General features: G+C 53.3%; 13 protein-coding genes across 13 annotated transcripts; 7 read left to right on the top strand and 6 right to left on the bottom strand.

The window, feature by feature from the left end:
* Window positions 1–474: 474 nt before the first annotated feature.
* Window positions 475–1,032, bottom strand: NEUTE1DRAFT_140364 (uncharacterized protein; the record flags this gene model as incomplete). Its single annotated transcript, XM_009855720.1, has 2 exons — window positions 475–758; window positions 918–1,032. The coding sequence occupies 2 exons, from the start codon at window positions 1,030–1,032 to the stop codon at window positions 475–477; spliced, it is 399 nt and encodes a 132-aa protein (XP_009854022.1).
* A 442-nt stretch (window positions 1,033–1,474) lies between these two features.
* Window positions 1,475–3,075, top strand: NEUTE1DRAFT_112579 (uncharacterized protein; the record flags this gene model as incomplete). The annotated part of the gene is made up of 4 exons (XM_009855719.1): window positions 1,475–1,870; window positions 2,018–2,416; window positions 2,647–2,695; window positions 2,837–3,075. 4 exons carry the CDS (start codon window positions 1,475–1,477, stop codon window positions 3,073–3,075), a joined length of 1,083 nt encoding a protein of 360 aa, XP_009854021.1.
* A 1,850-nt stretch (window positions 3,076–4,925) lies between these two features.
* Window positions 4,926–5,141, top strand: NEUTE1DRAFT_48682 (uncharacterized protein; the record flags this gene model as incomplete). Its single annotated transcript, XM_009855521.1, has 1 exon — window positions 4,926–5,141. A coding segment is annotated over one exon (216 nt), but the record flags the coding sequence as incomplete, so codon positions are not given.
* A 157-nt stretch (window positions 5,142–5,298) lies between these two features.
* Window positions 5,299–6,289, bottom strand: NEUTE1DRAFT_103505 (uncharacterized protein; the record flags this gene model as incomplete). The annotated part of the gene is made up of 4 exons (XM_009855718.1): window positions 5,299–5,516; window positions 5,568–5,751; window positions 5,781–5,858; window positions 6,131–6,289. 4 exons carry the CDS (start codon window positions 6,287–6,289, stop codon window positions 5,299–5,301), a joined length of 639 nt encoding a protein of 212 aa, XP_009854020.1.
* Window positions 6,290–7,021: 732 nt separating this feature from the next.
* Window positions 7,022–7,721, top strand: NEUTE1DRAFT_112577 (uncharacterized protein; the record flags this gene model as incomplete). The annotated part of the gene is made up of 3 exons (XM_009855717.1): window positions 7,022–7,100; window positions 7,143–7,458; window positions 7,535–7,721. The coding sequence occupies 3 exons, from the start codon at window positions 7,022–7,024 to the stop codon at window positions 7,719–7,721; spliced, it is 582 nt and encodes a 193-aa protein (XP_009854019.1).
* Window positions 7,722–7,909: 188 nt separating this feature from the next.
* NEUTE1DRAFT_140359 (uncharacterized protein) lies at window positions 7,910–8,465 on the bottom strand (the record flags this gene model as incomplete). The annotated part of the gene is made up of 2 exons (XM_009855716.1): window positions 7,910–8,374; window positions 8,460–8,465. 2 exons carry the CDS (start codon window positions 8,463–8,465, stop codon window positions 7,910–7,912), a joined length of 471 nt encoding a protein of 156 aa, XP_009854018.1.
* A 109-nt stretch (window positions 8,466–8,574) lies between these two features.
* On the top strand, window positions 8,575–8,849 carry NEUTE1DRAFT_140358 (uncharacterized protein; the record flags this gene model as incomplete). The annotated part of the gene is made up of 2 exons (XM_009855715.1): window positions 8,575–8,694; window positions 8,769–8,849. The coding sequence occupies 2 exons, from the start codon at window positions 8,575–8,577 to the stop codon at window positions 8,847–8,849; spliced, it is 201 nt and encodes a 66-aa protein (XP_009854017.1).
* A 55-nt stretch (window positions 8,850–8,904) lies between these two features.
* NEUTE1DRAFT_140357 (uncharacterized protein) lies at window positions 8,905–9,558 on the bottom strand (the record flags this gene model as incomplete). Its single annotated transcript, XM_009855714.1, has 1 exon — window positions 8,905–9,558. The coding sequence occupies one exon, from the start codon at window positions 9,556–9,558 to the stop codon at window positions 8,905–8,907; it is 654 nt and encodes a 217-aa protein (XP_009854016.1).
* Window positions 9,559–10,194: 636 nt separating this feature from the next.
* On the top strand, window positions 10,195–11,394 carry NEUTE1DRAFT_140356 (uncharacterized protein; the record flags this gene model as incomplete). Its single annotated transcript, XM_009855713.1, has 2 exons — window positions 10,195–10,369; window positions 11,117–11,394. 2 exons carry the CDS (start codon window positions 10,195–10,197, stop codon window positions 11,392–11,394), a joined length of 453 nt encoding a protein of 150 aa, XP_009854015.1.
* A 425-nt stretch (window positions 11,395–11,819) lies between these two features.
* On the top strand, window positions 11,820–12,157 carry NEUTE1DRAFT_140355 (uncharacterized protein; the record flags this gene model as incomplete). Its single annotated transcript, XM_009855712.1, has 2 exons — window positions 11,820–11,968; window positions 12,052–12,157. The coding sequence occupies 2 exons, from the start codon at window positions 11,820–11,822 to the stop codon at window positions 12,155–12,157; spliced, it is 255 nt and encodes an 84-aa protein (XP_009854014.1).
* A 996-nt stretch (window positions 12,158–13,153) lies between these two features.
* On the bottom strand, window positions 13,154–14,034 carry NEUTE1DRAFT_112574 (uncharacterized protein; the record flags this gene model as incomplete). Its single annotated transcript, XM_009855711.1, has 2 exons — window positions 13,154–13,833; window positions 13,974–14,034. The coding sequence occupies 2 exons, from the start codon at window positions 14,032–14,034 to the stop codon at window positions 13,154–13,156; spliced, it is 741 nt and encodes a 246-aa protein (XP_009854013.1).
* A 1,625-nt stretch (window positions 14,035–15,659) lies between these two features.
* NEUTE1DRAFT_112573 (uncharacterized protein) lies at window positions 15,660–16,628 on the top strand (the record flags this gene model as incomplete). Its single annotated transcript, XM_009855710.1, has 5 exons — window positions 15,660–15,741; window positions 15,871–15,932; window positions 16,152–16,241; window positions 16,372–16,435; window positions 16,465–16,628. 5 exons carry the CDS (start codon window positions 15,660–15,662, stop codon window positions 16,626–16,628), a joined length of 462 nt encoding a protein of 153 aa, XP_009854012.1.
* A 277-nt stretch (window positions 16,629–16,905) lies between these two features.
* On the bottom strand, window positions 16,906–18,317 carry NEUTE1DRAFT_124377 (methylene-fatty-acyl-phospholipid synthase; the record flags this gene model as incomplete). Its single annotated transcript, XM_009855709.1, has 5 exons — window positions 16,906–17,265; window positions 17,323–17,945; window positions 18,019–18,035; window positions 18,089–18,128; window positions 18,200–18,317. 4 exons carry the CDS (start codon window positions 18,267–18,269, stop codon window positions 17,428–17,430), a joined length of 645 nt encoding a protein of 214 aa, XP_009854011.1.
* Between the last annotated feature and the right edge of the window lie 444 nt (window positions 18,318–18,761).

Genomic DNA, 18,761 nt, shown 5'->3' with positions numbered 1-18,761 from the left:
CGCGCGCCTGGCAGGTGTTCGAGGCGATCAAGCGGCAGGCGTTATCCAAGCTGATGGGGTTGACGTTGGCGAACGCTTGAGCCAGGGCAACGCTGTGACCCAAGCAGGCCAGGGGGCGGACGTGGCTGGGCGAGTTAGGGAGGGAATTGTTGGCATAGGTCGCCGCAAGTGCTTCCCAAAACACCACATGGCACCTCATCCAATAGCCAGACCACTATTAAGAAGCTATTGCCATCTCTTAGGCAACCATTCCAGACAAAAACATAGATTACTTGCCACAATACACTCTAGAGAGCTCACCAAACTTCGGGAAGAAGATAAGTTCCGAAGAGGAGCGAGGATTCAGGTTACGCTGATCTCTTGTCTCTCTGGAAGAGAGTTACAACCGACAATGAGAACAGCAACGCAACAGCCACATGAAAGCCGGTTGCTCTCATAAAGCGTGCCATCCCTTCTAGAAATAAAGACTCAGGCCTAGGCAGCTCGATTGGCTCCACAGAAGAGAGTTCCAACGGACAAGGAGAACCGCAACGGACCGGCCACATGGGCGCCAGTTGTCGTGAGGCGTGCTATTCGCCATTGTTGGCGCATAAATTCAAGCCCAGGACGTCCCAAGTCCCGATCCGCGTCAATCAGCTCCTCCCGGGCAGCCGGTTGCCCGCGCATCTCGTCAGCGGGGGCCGCCACCGAGATCGAGGGGGTGGGGAGCGGGGACTGCGCCTCAGCATAGTGGACATACTCGCGGCTGCAGAAAAGGCCTGAAAAATACAGATCCAATCGTCAGTGTGATAGCCGCCGAAAATTTACACCATTCTGTTCAATGCGCTTGGAAAAGCGTTATAGTCCTTGCTGGTTGGTTGCGTGGCGCAGCGATGGAGGGCGATGTACATGGTAGCACAATGAACACTCTCATGGACTATGATTATGTTGTTTCTTTGCATCGGTTGCGCCGGGGGACGCCAGATTACCGCGTCTGACGGCCACAGCATACAGAGGGAGGGTGGACACATCCGCGTTCTCAATGGCACGCATGATGTGGGCGTGCTATGATAGATCCGTAGTCGAATCGATACATTTCTTGAAGATGGTGTGCAGTAATTCGCATGATCTCGTCCCGTCAACGGTGATGACCAAGTTCGATTTGATATATGAGCATCGGCGGGATGTCCGGTGAGGGATATGTGGTCGCCCTATTGGGGAGACGTAAGGGGGTAGTCATGCCCCTATTAGTGACAGTGGGTCGGGAGACGCTATGATGATCTCCCTCTTGGTCGGCCTATGATAGTAACGTCGAGGCTAGGCTGGGTGAACCACGACTTGGTTGAGCTTTTGGCGTTGCTTGAGGTTGTGTTGCAGAGATCTCGGGATCGGATCGCTCTCTTTCCTCTCTGGCCCGCTGCCTGCTGTCGCCGAACTATTCGGCATAAAAGCTCCTACCATCGAGGAACTCCATGCTATCGCCCAGGGTGCCGAGATGGCTGATGGAGAACGCACATTCACCATAAATGCCGATAAGAACGCCAGGCCATTAGACAACAACTACAGTATCGACCAGTTGGCGTGTATCCTACAACTATGGTGCGAAGACCATCAGCAAGACCTGGAACTTGGTTGCCTAATGAGTAGAGGTATTGGGTTACTCAACCTCTACGATAACGACGACACCAGGGTCGATACGGGTATTGAATGGATCTACAGTTCCAATAGCGGGCGGGCAACGGCGGACGAATACACCGACCACTACGAAGCTCTCCGTAGCCCGACAGTCCCAAGCTCGCCAAATAGCAAACCGTCTCCAACATACTCGCTAAAAGTCTCAGACTTTTCCCCATCCGCCTCCATTGCCGAGCGCTCCGCTAAGAAGTGCCATGTGTGTGGGGAGATTTTTCTTCTCTTAGAGGTAATGATGGTATGAAGGGCACTCACTCCAAGCCCAAGGGCAACTTACAGCTGTTGATACCTTCTGTGCCTTCCATTGGGATATATCTCCGCCCCTCACCTATCTTTTCATCCCAAGTCGCGTCTCAGTCTCGATCTCCAAATACCGTCAGCACAGCCGATGGACCAAACCCCTACAGGGGGTATATGTAGTACTTCGACAGCACCCAATTCCAACACCGAGGCCTCAACAGAAGATGGGGCGGACGAGCCCGAGGGGTCTTATGGCGCAGCGGTAGTAGTGTCGCCCCCACCGGGGGGGCAGCCGGCCACCCTACCTACCGCTACCGCGTTCGAAACCGGGGCAAGTCGCTGTCTTCACCCTTTTTTTGCCACTTTTGTTCCCCCTTTTTTTTTTGCTGTTGGATTCTCTGTTCTAGATCCTGTCTGCTTTGTATCTCGCTACCTCTATCTAGTACGTGGAGATCTTTTGTCGGGACCAGACGCTACCATGTTGCGCCAAAGCATCACGCTCTTTGTGAGCGCCTGAGCATCTTCCCTCGGGAGCCTTCTGAGCTTCCGGAACATCACCCCGGACTGGGTGGCCCCTTGGGCCGTCAGCTCCCTCGACCCTCCCGCTGGCCCGGTTCTCGCTCCTCTCGCTCTCTCCGCGGCGCCTGAGGATGCCGCGGTCGCCGACGTGCTGCACTCGGTCATCGCTATGCACGACGATCTCTGCCGCCCCTGGCCAATGCCGTCTCCCCTCAGTCTTACGCCGGTAACGCCCTGATCCTGCTCGGCGCCCACGACGAGGACAGTGAGAAGGATCTCAGGAACCGCTGCCACTTTCACCCCAGAAAACCCAATCACCCACGAAACCGACTCAGATCCTGAAGAACTCCTGGCGATAGTGACCACCTATTAGCATCTATTACTGCGACATCTGCGATTTCCGTAGAGAATTTCCAGCTGGGGATGAGGCTCCTCTCCCGTGCCGCTGCGAGTTTCCTGACACTTATGCGCCGACGTCTGGTGGATGGCGGCCTCCCGACCAGCGTTGCTGCCTGGCCGCGCGCCCAATACATGAAGGCTGGCGACTGGCAGACCAAGGGCTCTCGCGAGATCTTCATGAACGATGGCAGTGCCGCCAGCTTCTGCGAACCTAGTTATCCCCGACAAGCCAACTCCCAACACTAGCGAACCAGCCCAAAACAGACTCTGAGTCTGTTCCAAAAGAAGACGGTTTTGGGGGCGCACAAGGACAAATCATCCGATCACGAGGCTTCACTTACTTCGTCCGTCAATATTGTCCGTTGAACACGATGAACGCCGTTGGGTTCCTGATTGGTAACCGAGATGGTTGTTGCGGTTTTCTGTAGGTGTGCATAACTGCAGAACTGCTTGCATGACCTATGCATAAACGGCCTTCTCAAGCAAGGAGTTGTGGGTATTGAGGCCCGTGTACGTAAAGGTCTCCCGAGGCCAGAGACAGATGCTGTCTCCGAACAAATCGTCGAAGTACACATAATGAGGGTCTCGGTTTCGAAGCGACCAGAAAATGCAGTGAAAAAGTGATTAAGGGATTCTCTTTTCACATTTGACATCATTTTTCTATCCAATTTCTGCTAGAGACTCAAATCCCAAAACAATTGGCGACCAGAAAGTTGGAAGTCGCGATGTAGGAGCCCGTGTCGTCGTGTCCCCACTCCTCCCACTGCAGAGTCGGGTGGCCTGCCCCGCGCCAAGTTCGCCCTTCCACCTTTCATGGACACTCTCCATTTCCACGCGTTTGCACAAGTCCACGAGATGACCAGTATTGCCAATAGAGTTTATTTGGTTTGCATATGATTAACTGTTTGTCTAAGTCAAGCTAACAATCCCGCTTTTTCCAGACTTCGCCCAGCCGTGCACCCAAAACCCGAATCGCCTCTTCGCCGGTTCCCGTCGCAGACACTCCGTTCTCATCGTTCCTTCACGCCGTATCTTCGCTCCCACAGATTAGCCAAAGAAAGAAAGAGTGCCACAGCTATACTCCTCAGCAAATGTCACGATTCTAGCATGCGATAGCAGCCGTCACGACTCCCCACACATTGGCTCTGATCTGGGTCAGCTCGCCAGCCAGAAGGACCAATTCTACAAGATGGTCGGGACGGAGTACGACGCCGATAGCAAGGATATAAACCGCAATGGCCAACAGAACCCATACGGCTACAGCAAATTGATGTACCTTTCCCGCTGGGCAACCAACAAGCTCCCGTGGACCGGTCTCAGGTCCTTGAGGGGTGGTAGTTGGAGCAGGGGGGCATGAATCACCAAAATCGCCATCGTAGTCAAGCTGAACCAGCTTATTGATGGTGCCGACGCCCAACGTGGTAGCCTCCTCATCACCCCGCGATACCATTGTCTAGATCAGCAAAATAAAACAAATAGTACACGATAATTATCATGCCATAGGCCTCCACTTCCCTTTCTGAGAAGTGAAACCAGCAAAGTATCCTTGCTCCTGCTCCCACATCCCCATCGACGACACCCTGTGACAAGCTCCTCTTAGCCTTCGTTTGGGTCATCGTGTTCTCCTGGAACATGATCTTCGTCTAGCCGGGTTGGCCGCTTCTGTAAGTTTACTTTATATTCCGATTCATTTTTGTTCTTCCTTTCTCTTCTCGTCTCCTTCCAGTTTACCTTGTCCTCTCGGTCCTCTCTGTTCCTCGCTCACCAGAAACAGGCGCTTGCTACGCGAGTATATCCCCCACCGCCCCGAAGAACTCGGTGAGGCGCTAGCCCGCCACCAGCAGGAGCAGCGGCAGCAACAGCAGCAGCAACAACAGCAACAACAGCAAAAGGAACAGGAAGAGCAGCCCTGGCAGCTGGTAGTTTGGCAGCCTCGTATACTAGAGGTAGCCCTCGCCAGGGACCTCGCCCCCGCCAACGCTGCCCCCGCTAATGCTGCCGCTCCCCCCCAGCACCCAGGGCCGTAGTGGCGGCCCAGGGTGCGGGACGCGAAGACTTTGGTCCGCATCGCGCGGTTGCCTCTCTCCCTTTCTGGCGATCCGTCCCCTCGCTTGGATTACAGGTCGCTCATGGACTTGATGAAAGACCTGGGAAGTCGTTGGGAAAAACCGACCATCACCAACTCACACGTTGATACCGCCTCGTTCCCGTTATTTTACGAGGATGACGCCCAGACCGCAAAGTATCTGTCGGAGGCGTCGAACATGATTGAGCGGATCGCACAGTTAACGAGTGATAGCGGGTCGTCCTAGGAGGAGACCCGGTCCCGCGTTCGCGAAGAGATCGCTAGCAGTGCGCTTTTAAAATCCCTAGTCTCTAGGCGCCACCCCTTTACCAACTGCATTCCTGACGGGGAGTTGCTTGTAAGGGGGGTTCGGACACTCAGTAAAACAGTCAAGGAAGGATGTTTCAAGCGAGGACGCTGATCCGCTTGTGTTTGATTACGGCACACTTCCTGACTGTCCATGCGAACAAACCTGACTCCCCGAGAGCCCAATAGACTATGTTGACACGGTCGCTTGGCGGCATGAGATGGGCGTCAACAGTGAGGTGCATGAGCATGTAAGAGAGCCCGCCATCGTAGTTGAGTTGAATCAACTTGTTGACGGTACTAACTTCTAATGTGGCTTCCTCGTCGCCACGCAATACCTCATCGAATACCCGGGCACGCATCTCACGGTTCCCCCTCTGCCTCTCCATAGCGTGGAGGCCCTCCAATAGGCGGGACCCCTGGATCGCGGTCTGTCGTCTAACCGCGTCGTCCTCGAACATTAACGCCCATGCATGGACGTCGTAAGATAAGAATTGCAGGAGGCCAATGAATGTAAGATTTAAGGCGATTTGACGCTCGTCGTCCGTCATCTGGGTGATCTCTTCGTGCTGGTGATGACAGTGAGGCTGGGAAAGAGTTGCTGGAACCGTAGATTGATCCATTTTCCGGTGCCCGCAACCTTGATGAGCGCCCAAAGCTGGGTGCCGAACTTCGCGAGAAGCATGACAGACGTGTCGGCCGTCGTGCCGTCCGCGAAATTGGTCATGGTTATGTCGTTTCTCGTCTTCCTTCTTCGCAGTCGCGATAGTGATTGGAGAGCGAAGAAAAGAAACGACAGGGGTCGTCGGTGATTGGGATGCTTATGATTGTGTTGGGCTGAGGGAGGAATAGGAGAGAGAGGGGAGAAGGCAAGAAGGGGTTTGAAAGATGGGTTGGACGGGATGTTTGCAGCCCCCCTTACAGACACACCACGCAGCAGGAGAAGCGGATAGAAATGCGGCGGCCGCAGCGGTTTTGAAAATAGAGACGAAGGGGGGCGAACAGGACGCCGAGGGAGTATATGGCATATCCCCCATTCTCCTCGTAACCCCCCTCTATTTTAGAGAGGCTCTTGGCCCTTTGCAACATATTGTCCAGATCAATCGAAAAATGAACCAAAAATTGAAACGTCTTGGAAGGAGTTGGGACGCGTCGCTGGTTTGGTGTGGGAGTTATTATTGCTCAGGAACCTTTTTCTCCAAGGTAACGCCAGGATTCACACTTTGATGGTAACCAAGGACTGGCCAGAGAGCCACAGCATCTGGTGTACAGCAGTGCGTCCCACTCACAGCCCGGATCTCAACCCCATCCAGCACGTCTGGAATAAGACAATGAGGAAGAGACAACTGAGAAAGGGGTCCCCAAAGCTCTATTATCCTCGTTGCCAGCGAATGAGGAAAATAAACGCTGGGTCGAAGAGATACTCGTCGACATTTGAATGAAGCCCGATTGCGACGATGCCTTTGAAACCCAGGGCGCGTGGGCCGACCATATGAAGCAAGAACACAATATTGAAAAGCCTTTTCGGATCCTACATGCCTTCATTGATGAGTTGATGACTTCAACGCTAGAGCCACTTGGAGCGATAAAAGTTGGGTAGGGAGGGTTGGTGAGCGATTGGATAGGGATGGGGGTCTTACGGTTGGGTGTAGGGGGGGTGTTGAGGTTGATCGCGTCACGAGATGCTGGAAACGAAGAAGTGCGGCTGTTTTGGTTGGTCGTATGCATCCTGGATTCGACAGCTTGAAGGACTCCTGCTGGGGACGTTGAGAAATCAAACGCTGTCGGGCCTCGATGATGGCCAAGAAAAGGGCTTAGAAAATGTCGGGTTGGTGGGGAGCTGCTGTCAACCTCCCAGCGCGCCGTACCAGCGTGGAACTAACCTACACAATGGCCACCAGTAGGTAACCAAGACGTTAAACATAACATGATGAACTCCCAGCTTATCACCGCACAGCGGGAAGCGGGACCGGTAGGGAGAGTGGCTATCGGGGAAACGAACGAGCAAGCCCAGATTATGCTCACTTTATGTTTCGCAACCTGGTGCCCCTTCCGAACATTGAACAGGTGTTCCTGAAGCAAGCAAAGACGGCCCGCGGGAGCAAGGGCAAAGCCATGGAGCCTGACTCCAACCCCAAAACCCCAAAGTCCCCAGCCGACGTAATCCAAGACGTCGTGACGGCGCAGAGAGGCGGAAAGTGGTCTATCAAAGGCACCGCGACCTTCTCAGGAGGTGCGATCAAAAACGAGCAGCGGGCGTCGTGGCCCTGGAGTCGTTGAAGTGCGGCCAACTGACGTCGAGGGTGGGAACATTATCAACTGACGCATCGCCAGCAAAAGGCTCAACGCCGAGCTGGGCGTGCTGGCCCGCCGACATGGAGGAGCTGCGCAAGAGCTCTTTGAAGAGGTAGAGCAGGAACTCGCCGCATTCTACACTGAGGTTGATCACGCCAAGGCCACCTACCGAAACAATAAGGCTTTCTACTCGGAGCTTCCAGTGATTATGGACTCTGGGTTCTAGAAGCCGCAAGATGCTTCTTTGCACCCCACTGTAGAAGAGCCTCCCTGCTCCCTACATGAGACTGCGTCTATGGGAGCACGCAACGACAACAAAACACATCACAATGGAGGCGAAAACAAAAGTCAATTTGATTCTAGCCTATGTCCCCTCGAACACAGCCGGCAGCGCATCGGCGCCGCGACAAACCCTCATGTGCCAGGTTTGCCTTTGCCTTTGCCCTTGGACTGTTCGCGCTTGGTAACAGCATCGAGTCGTGAAGGTGTGGCGATAGCCGGAGCAGATTTCCTCTTCTTGGGAGTTTGTGGGGTTTTGGCCTTGGGAGCGGATTCCTTCTCTGTTGGCTCAGGTTCGCCCTCCGACAAGTCGTTAGGAACGAAAGTGGGATCTTCCAGAAGACTTCCGTGCTCGGACCTGTCCGTTTCCACATCTTCCCATCCTTCAATGGACATCTGGACGGTTGGTCCAGATCCCCACTGGGCGAGGTCGCAGAAAGCAGTGGCATCCCCTGACACCAGATCTCCTGGTGGTTGTTCGAAATCAGGCATTCGGAGTTCTGTGTCGTATTGGTACAGATGGTTGATCATGCCGTCGTTCAGGGCACGCCCCAAATTGTCCAGTTGTTGCACATCCAGCAACTCCTCGGTACTGCTGACCTGTTGGACCCTTGTACAGTTACAAGCCGCCCGCATCCACTGCCGTGTCATTGCTTCCTCCAACCATTCCACGTCAGAAATCCACACCCATGGTTTCCAACAGAGCTGGGAGTTCTCCGTGGGTGACTCAATTGAGGGGAGGACGACGACTTCCTCAACCTCGACAGCACCCTGGACTCCTTTAGCAGAAGGAGAGCGCGATGTCGGACTATCGCCCTCCCCGCGACTACGTGTGGTGCAACCTCTGTGTCCGCACTCTCCACCGCATCATGCCAATGATCTATGGCGACCTCGAGGAGTGCAACCTTGCCTTTGACCGTGTCTGCTGCTAGCAGGACCCCTGTGAGTCTCCGTTGTTTCCTTCTTCTCGTTGTCGCATCTGACCCTTGGGTAGTCCGTCCGCGTGGTGCTTGCCGCTAGTGCAAGATCATGGCCGTCCAGCTCGCGCATCGGCCGCAGGCGTTCCAGAGGATAAGATCCGCCGACGCTTGACAAAAATTTGCACATTGTTATACCGGTTCTGCGTGTGATCAACCACCCTCTTCTTGAGTCTCTCCCTTCTCTTCCTCAATCTCCTCCCACTCCCTTCTTTGCATTCGAGCCCAGCTCTCCCTTCTCTCCAGGGGCATATCAGCGAGGCGATCATTAGTCAGCCGTCGCGGTCTGATATGACCCCAAACGAAATCTTTGATCCAGATTGCCGGTCTACCAGCGGGACTGGATCGAGTGCGCTGGAAGTAACTCGGGGGTTGCACAACTGAACCGTTTGGCAGGTGATGGTATGTCCGCTCCATCCAAGCGACTGCCCTCCTGCGCAATTCAGACTCGCTTAAACCCGCAGGGTCCGTAGCGTAGTCATTGTCGTTCGGAAGGTTCTCCGTGGGTGACTCAATTGAAGGGAGGACGACTTCCTCAACCTCGACAGCATTTTGTATCTCGCTGTTCTGAACTGGGTGATTGGTTCTCGATTGGACCGCATCCTCAGGAGTGGGCGGAGCGACTTGCTCGGAAAGACTTTTATCGGCAGTGAACAGAGTGACTTTCTCTGGGAAATTACGATCCATTTGATCGCCAGCAGAGCGAGCGGGAACAGCTTCTGAACCAGCAGCTGAATTGGAAGAAGAAGAATGAGCGACTTGCTCAGTGGGCTGCTCGCTGTGATCGCGATTTTGCACATGCGACATGTTTTGGGTTTGGTCTGCAATGATGATAGATTAGTGGTCGATCAAGAGCAAACTCGAATTTTGCAGTGAGCACTACAGTTTCATTAGGAACTTACATATAGAGAGTGATCGTAAGATGTGTGCGTATCGAAGTTTGGCGTGTAGTGACTGGGTTATGATCACTCGAGAGGCAAGTCTTTTTTTTTTTTTTTTTTTTTTTTTTTTTTTGGTTGTTGGAGCAAGAATAATCAGTCAAGGAAGCAAGTCGGAGAAAGAAAAGTTGAGGAGGGGCAACGCTCGACAAAAATTCAGGCAGAAACTTCAGACGGAAATGATGGAAGGTTCAAAAGCGGTGAGATACTGACGCGTGAGGAAGGAGCACGAGACGCGAGTGAATGGTGGTTTGGGGTTTGAGTCTAGTCCCAGAAAGGGGCACGCCGCCAATTTCAACCCTTGACTCGAGCCGAGCAGAGAAACGAACGGTTGAAGCCGCCCAATCCAAACAGAATGCCAATGAAGTACAAGTGCAGAAAACGTACAGAACGAAGTGTACGTAACGGAACTGAGCGCTTGCTGTTACCAGTCTACGCGAGCAAGAAACATCCAAGACATGGTTGATAGAGTTCGTCAAACTCCGGCATCCTTCATCTGTAGCATATGAACTCTTACAACTCGCTCGCACCACTACCACCAGTGGAATGCTCCGGTTTTGGCGTGATAAGCCCGCCACCCCTCGCAGCCGGGGCCGCCCCCCGTCGCAAGCAACACTTTTACATCGCGCGCACAAAGAAGAGCGTCGCGCTCGCAATCGCCAACTCCTTGTCTTCCACCCGTAAGCACCACCACAAGCCGATACCTGGCACAATACATCGAGCCGCCTCCAGCTGTCCAACGGAAGGCCGGAACGAAAGCTGCTGAAACTCCCGAAGAGAGAGAAGAACGGTTGAGAAAGGATCGCCCGAGCGCCAGTGGAGGGCCAACAAGAGGGCAGCAAAAACCCCCGAGCAAGCGGGGGAGCGCAAAAGGAAGGATCTCGAGAGGAGGGCCAACAAGAAGGCTATCAAAACTCCACTCCGGGGGAGAAGACAACAGTCAAGACCGAGAACCTTGACCCTTGGCCCAAAGATAACTACATCCACAAACACCATGGCATCAACTGATCCAACTGTTTGCAGTGCAGCACTCTATGGCTCTTAAAGGTGCGTACTTATCTTCTTTGAGTACATCCCATCTCAAATACCACCGTTACTGACCTGATCAAATGGTGAGCAACCGTTAGTTAGCTAGTTCAACCAATCCACACCGTCCCCTTTATACCCCCAACGAACCGCCATCAGCGACGCAGCACGGATTGCATCGTCCACGATCCGGTTACAGAGTCCGACACCCAGGACTCAGACATCGACAACCTCCTATCCCATAGGTTAAGATTCCCTGTAACCTTTTATCGACGTCCTACTCCGAAACGAGGCCCGCGCTTGCCAACAGCAAATGGGGCACCTCTGTCACATACGAGGGCTTATGCTCTCACGACGCTTGGAACAACGGCGCCAGAAAACAAGACTGATTTTTGCCAAAGGGATCATATCTCCCAGCTGGTCGAAGAACTCGATGGATGGCAACGAAGAGATTGATATTTTCGAAGATGGCCAAGACGGTGATGACGATGATGGCCAAGATGTGGTCGGCCAAGACGTTTTCGCGGCCATCCGCCGACACAATGTCACTACCCAGCGATCAAGGAGGGGGATCCACAGGATGAAGTACCCCGTCGATGGCAAGAAGAACATTCGCAGAGACCCGACCGTTGCTACCCACAACAAAGCTCTATGGGCGGCTGAACGCGAGAAGAAGTGAGGTCCCTTGGACGGATGTTGGGCCTGCTTGGGGTGTGTTTGACCATACCTGTCGTTGTGACCGCTATGATCAGCGCGACCGCCACGAGCGTTGTCGTCGCCATCACCACTGCCTCGACACAAGTGGCTGATAGGTTTTTAAAAATGGAAATTACCAGCGTTGAAGCAGCTGTTACCCTCGTCACCGCCGGCAGTAGCAGCAGACATTGTGTCGGTTGGAACTCGCCGCATCGCTGCTCCACAAAATCATCGACTGGTTCCCCGAGGTTCCATCGACCCCCGAGCAGAGATCTGCTGGTGATTTTTCTTTTCTTTAGTGGCTGTGGGTGTGGTATAGTTGGTTCAATAGGGGGTCAGAAAATGGACTGGGCGGGATAGCGCAAGTCCGGGTGATATTGCGGAAGCCGAAAAGCCGGCCGCGCGGTGATGGTGCCCGCGGTTGCTCCCCCGGCCGCTGCTGTTCCTGAACCTGCTGTGGCCCCTCCGGTCTCTCCGGCTCCCCAGACTCCGGGCGGTGGTGGCGGTGGGAACCGCAAGTTCACCAAGGCGCCCATTCGCGGCGCTACTTTTGCCTGGTGCTCCCGCTGCATGGCGGTCGGCGAGAGAGTTTCCTAACGCTCATGCGCCGCCGTCTGGAGGATGACGGCCTCCCGACTAGCGTTGCTGCCTTGCCGCGCGCTCAACACATGAGGGCTGGCGACTGGCAGACCAAGGGCTATCGCAAGATCTCCAAAAACGATGGCAATGCCCCCGTACTCATCTGAAGTCCCGAGAATTGCCACGGATTCGACGCGTCTCTTCAATCATATCAGAGGATCTCTCAGGGAAATTTATCTGTCGTTTCATCTTGTCTCCCTGCCAAATAATCTCTTCATCCCAAGCCATCGATACACCATCACCCCCGAGCCCGAGGCTGGTGAGGTCGCCGCCCCCGCCATTAATGCGTGTGACAGTTAGGTTCCATCGTGTTCTCCGCGAGAACAACCCTTTCCTTGAGCGTATGGCCCATAGCTCAACCGCCACCCGAGCTAGGAAGGTACATTGACATGGTCTATGAAATAGAGCACCAAACGATGGTCCTTCCTGCGAGAGTCAAGGAGATAAGAAATGCAACACCGGCAAGGGCTTCCCGTGAAGAGGCCGAGAGGATTCTCAACCAATTAATTGATCCCCTTTCAGAGGGCTCGTCAACAACTGCGGCCTAGGCCACAGTATCGCTCTTGCTGAGGGGGAGGAGAGGCAGAATCAGGGATCTCGTCTTTGGTCTTTGGTGAGCGCCGTGTTGATTTCTTAACAGCGGAATCCGGCTTTGTGGTGTTTGCTGCTCGCTTGGATGAAGGCCGAGTACTTTGACGGGTCGTAACCATCGCAACGGAGAAGGATGAGGATGATAAAAATAATGATGATAGTAGTGATATCGACAATGAGCCTTCGAGGACAGCCGGGACTCAGAGCCCAGCACGCCGAAGCAATGAAATACTCAGATTGACGACTGATTCCGAATCTTCCAGGCCCTATCGATCTTTATTAAGCGGCGAAATGGGAAAATCGCGACGGGGTCAAGTCGGAAACACCGCAATACCGACGACGCCTCTACCGGACCTATAGTGTTTCCTGCATCCGTCGACACACGCTTATTACCAAGCTCTGCGGTTAGAAGCACTCTCTCCAGTCGGAGATTGGAATCGAGCATGTTCGCAATGAGAACTTGCGGACGCTTCTAGCATACGAAGCTGCAAAGGTCGCGATGTCGCATGAGTTCAATCGCTACTCCTGGATGGCAGTCCCCCCTCGGTGTGTTGACGATTATTATACTGTCCCGTGCGGTTCGCGGCCAGGTTCGTGACGTCCCGCAGAACCTCCTGGTTGGTACTAGGCACCTGCTCGCAGATCGCAGAGTCTTCCATGAGCATCGAGTGACCGTGAATATCCTGTGCCAGGAATTGCATCAAACGAACTAGAGTCATGTTCAATGCCAGGGTCTTGTCCTCCTCGGACACCTTTGGCATGGCCAATTCATCGATTTCGTAGTCTGAGGGGTCGACTGTGACGTCCTTTAGTAGGCTGTCGGTATACGTAGCGACCTCATTTTCACGGGCTTTGTGGCCCAAATGGACGGACCAAACCTTCATTGGCGGTATCTCTGCCGAGGGATAGGACATGGTGCCATTCGGGAGCGTCAGCGGGGTCGTTATGCCGCGGTTGACAATAAGGACTTGCGTCTCTCGCATTATCTCGCCTGTGTTCGCCAGCGCGATTTTCCCGCCATCCACGATGGCCGCCTGTACCTCTGGGTGGAGGTACCACCATTTGTATCCCCAGGATCGGAAAATATCCTGGAGATGCAGATGGATTTCACCAGACACGCCGGGCTTCACAGGGCAATCTGGGTGGCCAGGTTCAAAGGAGCGCTGTTCGGATCGGTCACGCACACTCCTCCCTTATACGCCATTATTCTATGCATCAAGCGGGCTTTGAGGACAGCGAGGTCGGACAGGCCATTATCAAACATTTACCCATCTATGGACCGATGTTTGTCGACTGCGTTTTTAAGGATATTACCGACGATACTATCCTTACGGTCGAGGCAGCTAGAGAAAGAGTCCGAGGGTGCCACCACCAGTTCCGACATAGATGCCATCATCAAGTATGAATGGGAGGAGGAAGAGAGACGTGGTTTTATGACCGACCTGGCCAGCGCACCTATTGGATCTTCAAAGGAAGAACAACGGAAAATATTGGCCACTCAGATCAAGAATCAAAGTCAACGCAGATCTCAGAATGCCAGTGGTCGACAAAGGCCAGGTGGATCAGAAAGGAGATAGCCCGGCTTTCACAACCTTGACACCGTCCGTCCATAGAGAACTCTCAGAAATCCCAGAGCAGCCGGCGGCGAATGACTACTTCAGTCTTCACCTTTGTCCACCGAGAGACACAGGAACTCGCTATGCCCAATGGGAAAGAACGAGACAAGCTTTGTAAACAGACGGAAGGTTCCGGGTCAGACCTTGGCCTATGTCGGCTTCACTGACAACGCGTTCGTGTGGTCCGAGAGGGTTCGGTGCCGGGTCGCTGGAGGAGACGAAAGACTTTATGCAGTGCTTCATTACCGCTCATGAGTCCATGAACTTGGACAAGTCTTTGGGACGAACTGTCACGGTTCCGTCTCGCTTCACCACGTATACCGATCGCGCTCTCTCTGGCAGTGTGACCGTTGACTTCTTCTTGGTGCCAATGTCTGAGATCTCAACTGACGCCCATGCCTGGGTGCCGGAGAGCGAAAGATGGCCGCAAAAATAAAGACGACCGCAACAAACCTCAAGGTGCGGACGAAATCATCCAGGGCCATCCGACTTGTTGGACAACCAAAAGCTCAACATGTCCAGCCAAAGGATCCCTCCTTACCACCACGCGGCCCTTGCATCAAATGCCTTACGCTCAACAATAATGGGTTTTTCGCCGAATGTGTCTCAGGCGGAAAATCCGTCAACCAAGGCGCCTGCTTTAATTGTTACTACGAGGGTGAAGGCTTGGCCGTAGTAATACAGGCAAAACCGCCAACATCAAAGATATGACGCGCGACACCAACGGCTGCATGGTTTTCAACGCCAACACCAGATCGCGTGCGGCCGCCGAAGAGTACGTTATCATCGACTTTGGCAATGGAATCCTCGTACAATGCTCCCGACAGTTTACAAACTTCCTAGAAGCTTCAATTTCAGCAGGAGTGATGGACAGGGTACCTGAGATAATATGTGCTTTGGGTGCAATGACTAGAGGTACCTAGCTGCTGGAGTTATCATCTTTGAAAGCTGCATTCCAGCATGTGTCTTCGGATGTGGAATAGGTTGTCGTGGTCTGGTACGCCTTTGTCTCTTCCTCCTACCATGCATTTTCTCCCCCTCATTCTGTTCCCATTGCTGCGTATCTTCTTGCGATGGCTTGCCATAGCATTAAACAGAATCGAGCAGCCAAAACCATCCCCACACCCAAAATCTTCCTGCGCTCATCGCTCACCCGGTGGTGAAAAATTGTGCAATCACCACAGCTATCACATGCTCATATGCAGTCCTCGTAGACTCCAAGTCAAAATAAAAAAGGGGGTTCGTTCGCTCTTTTCTCGCTCGCCTTTACCGTTCGCTCCTTTCCCGTCAGCTCCATGTAAACGCTCCAAACCATACTCCTCCACTATACCATCCTCCTCAACTATCTCTAAAATACCACTCCCTACATCTTCCTCGCCACCCAAAGTCCCGAAACTTCATCATGTCTGCTAATCACGGCCGACTCCTGATCAGGCTGATCTTCTCCAGCCCTACACCAACGACACCACACCTCTTCCCGTCTCGTATGTGATGGGGTGAATTGGAATTGTATGGGCCGGGTCGAGATCGCGCCACTACAATGGCTTGTTCGTACCTGCCTGGAAATAGGGATGGTTACCCATCGGAAGCAAGCAGCTCTGAGTTGTATATAGGGCTCGGGTTTGCTGGTGCGAGAGGGTTCGGAGGGGTCCTACTAGACATCGAGATTCGAATCGTAAATGTACTCGGGGCGGAGATGGTCATCGTCCCGAGTATGACCTATTCTTCTCGAGGAATACCAAGAGCAACAAAGTAGAGCACAAGTTGGCGGTCACGGCTCGGCTCGGCTCGGCTCGGTATGGTATGGCTCGATAGGTCTTTAAGATTAGTGCGACGATGCTGTGATGTGGGAAACAGCATATTTTGATCCCACTAGACACTGTAAAGTCCGTAGGGACTCAGTGACCGGTACATTGCCGGCGGGCATTGCGATCTAGACGGTAGCGCTACTCTCGCTCCTGAAGAAGCTATTGGTGTTAGTGCAGTGAGTCATGTATGGGATGTCAGGCGGAGCAGGCTGACTGTTGAGAGACATAGCGGGTTGAGTTATCTGAGGACAGGTAGTAAACAAAGTAAATAACTTAGGGCTGGATTTATATACTATTATGCCCTAGGTAGTTCATCGCCTGAAGAAGTGTTGGAATGGCCAAGGCGGAAGTCCAGACCCGCATTTTGCTAGTGAGGTTTGGCCTCCTCACTTTCAATAGAGCCAGAAGCGTTGTCGGCGTCGTATATTGTGGGTGCTTTTGGTGCGTATATATGGGATGATGAGAAGGCGGTGTCACAGCCACATGTTGGCCGGCTCTATTCGTACACAAGGATATCAATCGTGGAGAAAGAGCGTCTTGATGGGTTGGGTGCCGTGACCTAGGTTTTGTGGGGGTTTGGACTGCTTTTGGATTATTTTGGGAACTTGGTAAAATTGAATGGCCCTTGTCGCAAGATCTTCAGTCAAGTTGCCTGGCCAGGTAGCCCAGGTGATGGAGTTAGGGGATCATTATGTGGTAGATCGTGGGCCTTTTATACATACCCATCCAGGCCACAAAGCATTAGTGGGGCGTGGTCATTTCGTCGTCAGAACATGACTGCTTCTCTCCCAGGCGACCATCGTCATCCAGCATTGCTGCCGCAAACAGAAGAAACAAGAAATAGAGAAGGGAAGGCCAGACTCATATTGAGCCAAGCAGTATCATATTGCCTAAGTGTATATCCATCTTTGTAGTATGTTCAAATATCTTTTCCACACCAATATAGGTCTCCATTAGAACCAGTTGATGGCCAACGCACCGGACGCACCTGTTTCTTGCACATCTTCATCATCATCACCCCTTCTCTTTGATATCTTGGCAGGTTTTTAACATTGTTCGTCCGGTGCTTTCTTTCACGCACCAGTATAACAATCACCATATGCCGTTCGTTGAGAGCGGAGGCTACACTAGGCACCAGACCTGTGACTGTCACCATCACACTGACTGTGCGCGTACGTAACCCGGCGATGTACAATTTTCCTGTGACACATGTTGGGTCAGCTGGTGTTTGCCATGATGGGGGAGAGGAGGACGTACGTCATGCCCATAAGCCCAACCTTTCTGTTGGGCACGGTGATCCCCGAGACTGAATCAACAGCTCAGGGACCGCCTTCGTTTGCAAAATTGTTTTTGTCATCGGATTTAAAGCTCCTTCTTGCCAGTACCGGCAGCCTTGGCCCTCTCGCGGTCGCGCTTGGCATAGATCTCGGCAGTGAAGGGGTTCTCGAATTGGATAGCGATGATGTAGACGAAGAGAACCCAGGCGGTCAAAAGAAGACCGGCGGGCTTGCCGTACAAGAGAGCGGTGCCGAGGAAGCTCATGGTGGAGCCGTAGTACATGGGAGCGCTGGTGACGTTGAAGGGGAAGCCGGTGACAATGCCATCCATCAGAATGCCAAAGTAGTCACCAAGGAAGGTTCCCGTGATACCCAGACGCAGTGTAGAGGTGATGACGAGGAGGTTGCCGAGGGCAAGGAGGGCATAGGCGGCGTATTTGACATAGGTGCCCTCGAGAAGCGGGTGGGAGGGCTGGTCACGGAGAGCGCGTTCGTAGAGGAAGTCGCGGACAAGACCGAGGCCGAAGATGGTGACGGCCAGGAAGTAGCAGGCTACCTGGGCATTGCCGCCGAAAGCGCGCGTGAGGAACTTGGTGCGGTATTCTGTGGAGATGTGTTAGGAGGTCTTGTTATCGAGCGTTGGGTCGTTGAGCTGGTGGGATTTGCGCGGACGAACCTCTGCGGGCAACAATGCTAGGGAGGGGTTAGCCGATGTCGCGATCAGGTCGAGGGCACACAATACTCACTTCCAGAAGGTGGGGTTAAAGGCAATGGCAGCAGCAGAGACTGGCGCAATGTGGTTAGCAGGATGGATCGAGAACGGGAAATGACATGTGAATGGTGGCGGAGTCGCATACTGGCGAGGCTTGTCTTGCTGTAGTCAACAAAGTTGAACAGGTCGGCGACACCTAGGGCGACGAGAGGCATGTTGGCGATGATTTGGCGATGATCTGGGGGAGAGGTGCTCGTTTGTTCGTTGGTGGTTGTACTGTCGACAATTCGAGAGGGAAAAGAAAGCGGGAGGAGGACAGACTTAAGTTGGTAAACTCCAATAAAATGTTGAGAGACCAAGACTTCTCGGCATCATGGAAAGCATCGGATACGCTGGCTTTGGAATCGAAGTTTCCATGGGCAGACAAGTTCAGTTGAGTTTCACGTGTCAATTCGACGGGCAACAATGACGCTATCGCCCAACATTTCTCCAGCTTGCTGTGGAGCCACCTCTAGGTACCCCCCGGTTGTTACACCTTAGTGACCGCTTTAGCGCAATATTGTGGGCCTGTCGCTTGCTGACAGCGCCCAGTGACCTGTAGGAGCGCTCCAAACCCCGGCCATAGGGCCATTGGGATCCACTTGTTCGGAAGCTACCCCTCCTCTTCGCGATTGAGAAGAGCTCATTTCCACTTTGGTCCTTCTCAT

The sequence above is a fragment of the Neurospora tetrasperma genome (genome assembly GCF_000213175.1).
Source record: "Neurospora tetrasperma FGSC 2508 unplaced genomic scaffold NEUTE1scaffold_6, whole genome shotgun sequence".
Taxonomy (NCBI): Eukaryota; Fungi; Ascomycota; class Sordariomycetes; order Sordariales; family Sordariaceae; genus Neurospora; species Neurospora tetrasperma.
This window is presented reverse-complemented; position numbering and strand designations above follow the sequence as displayed.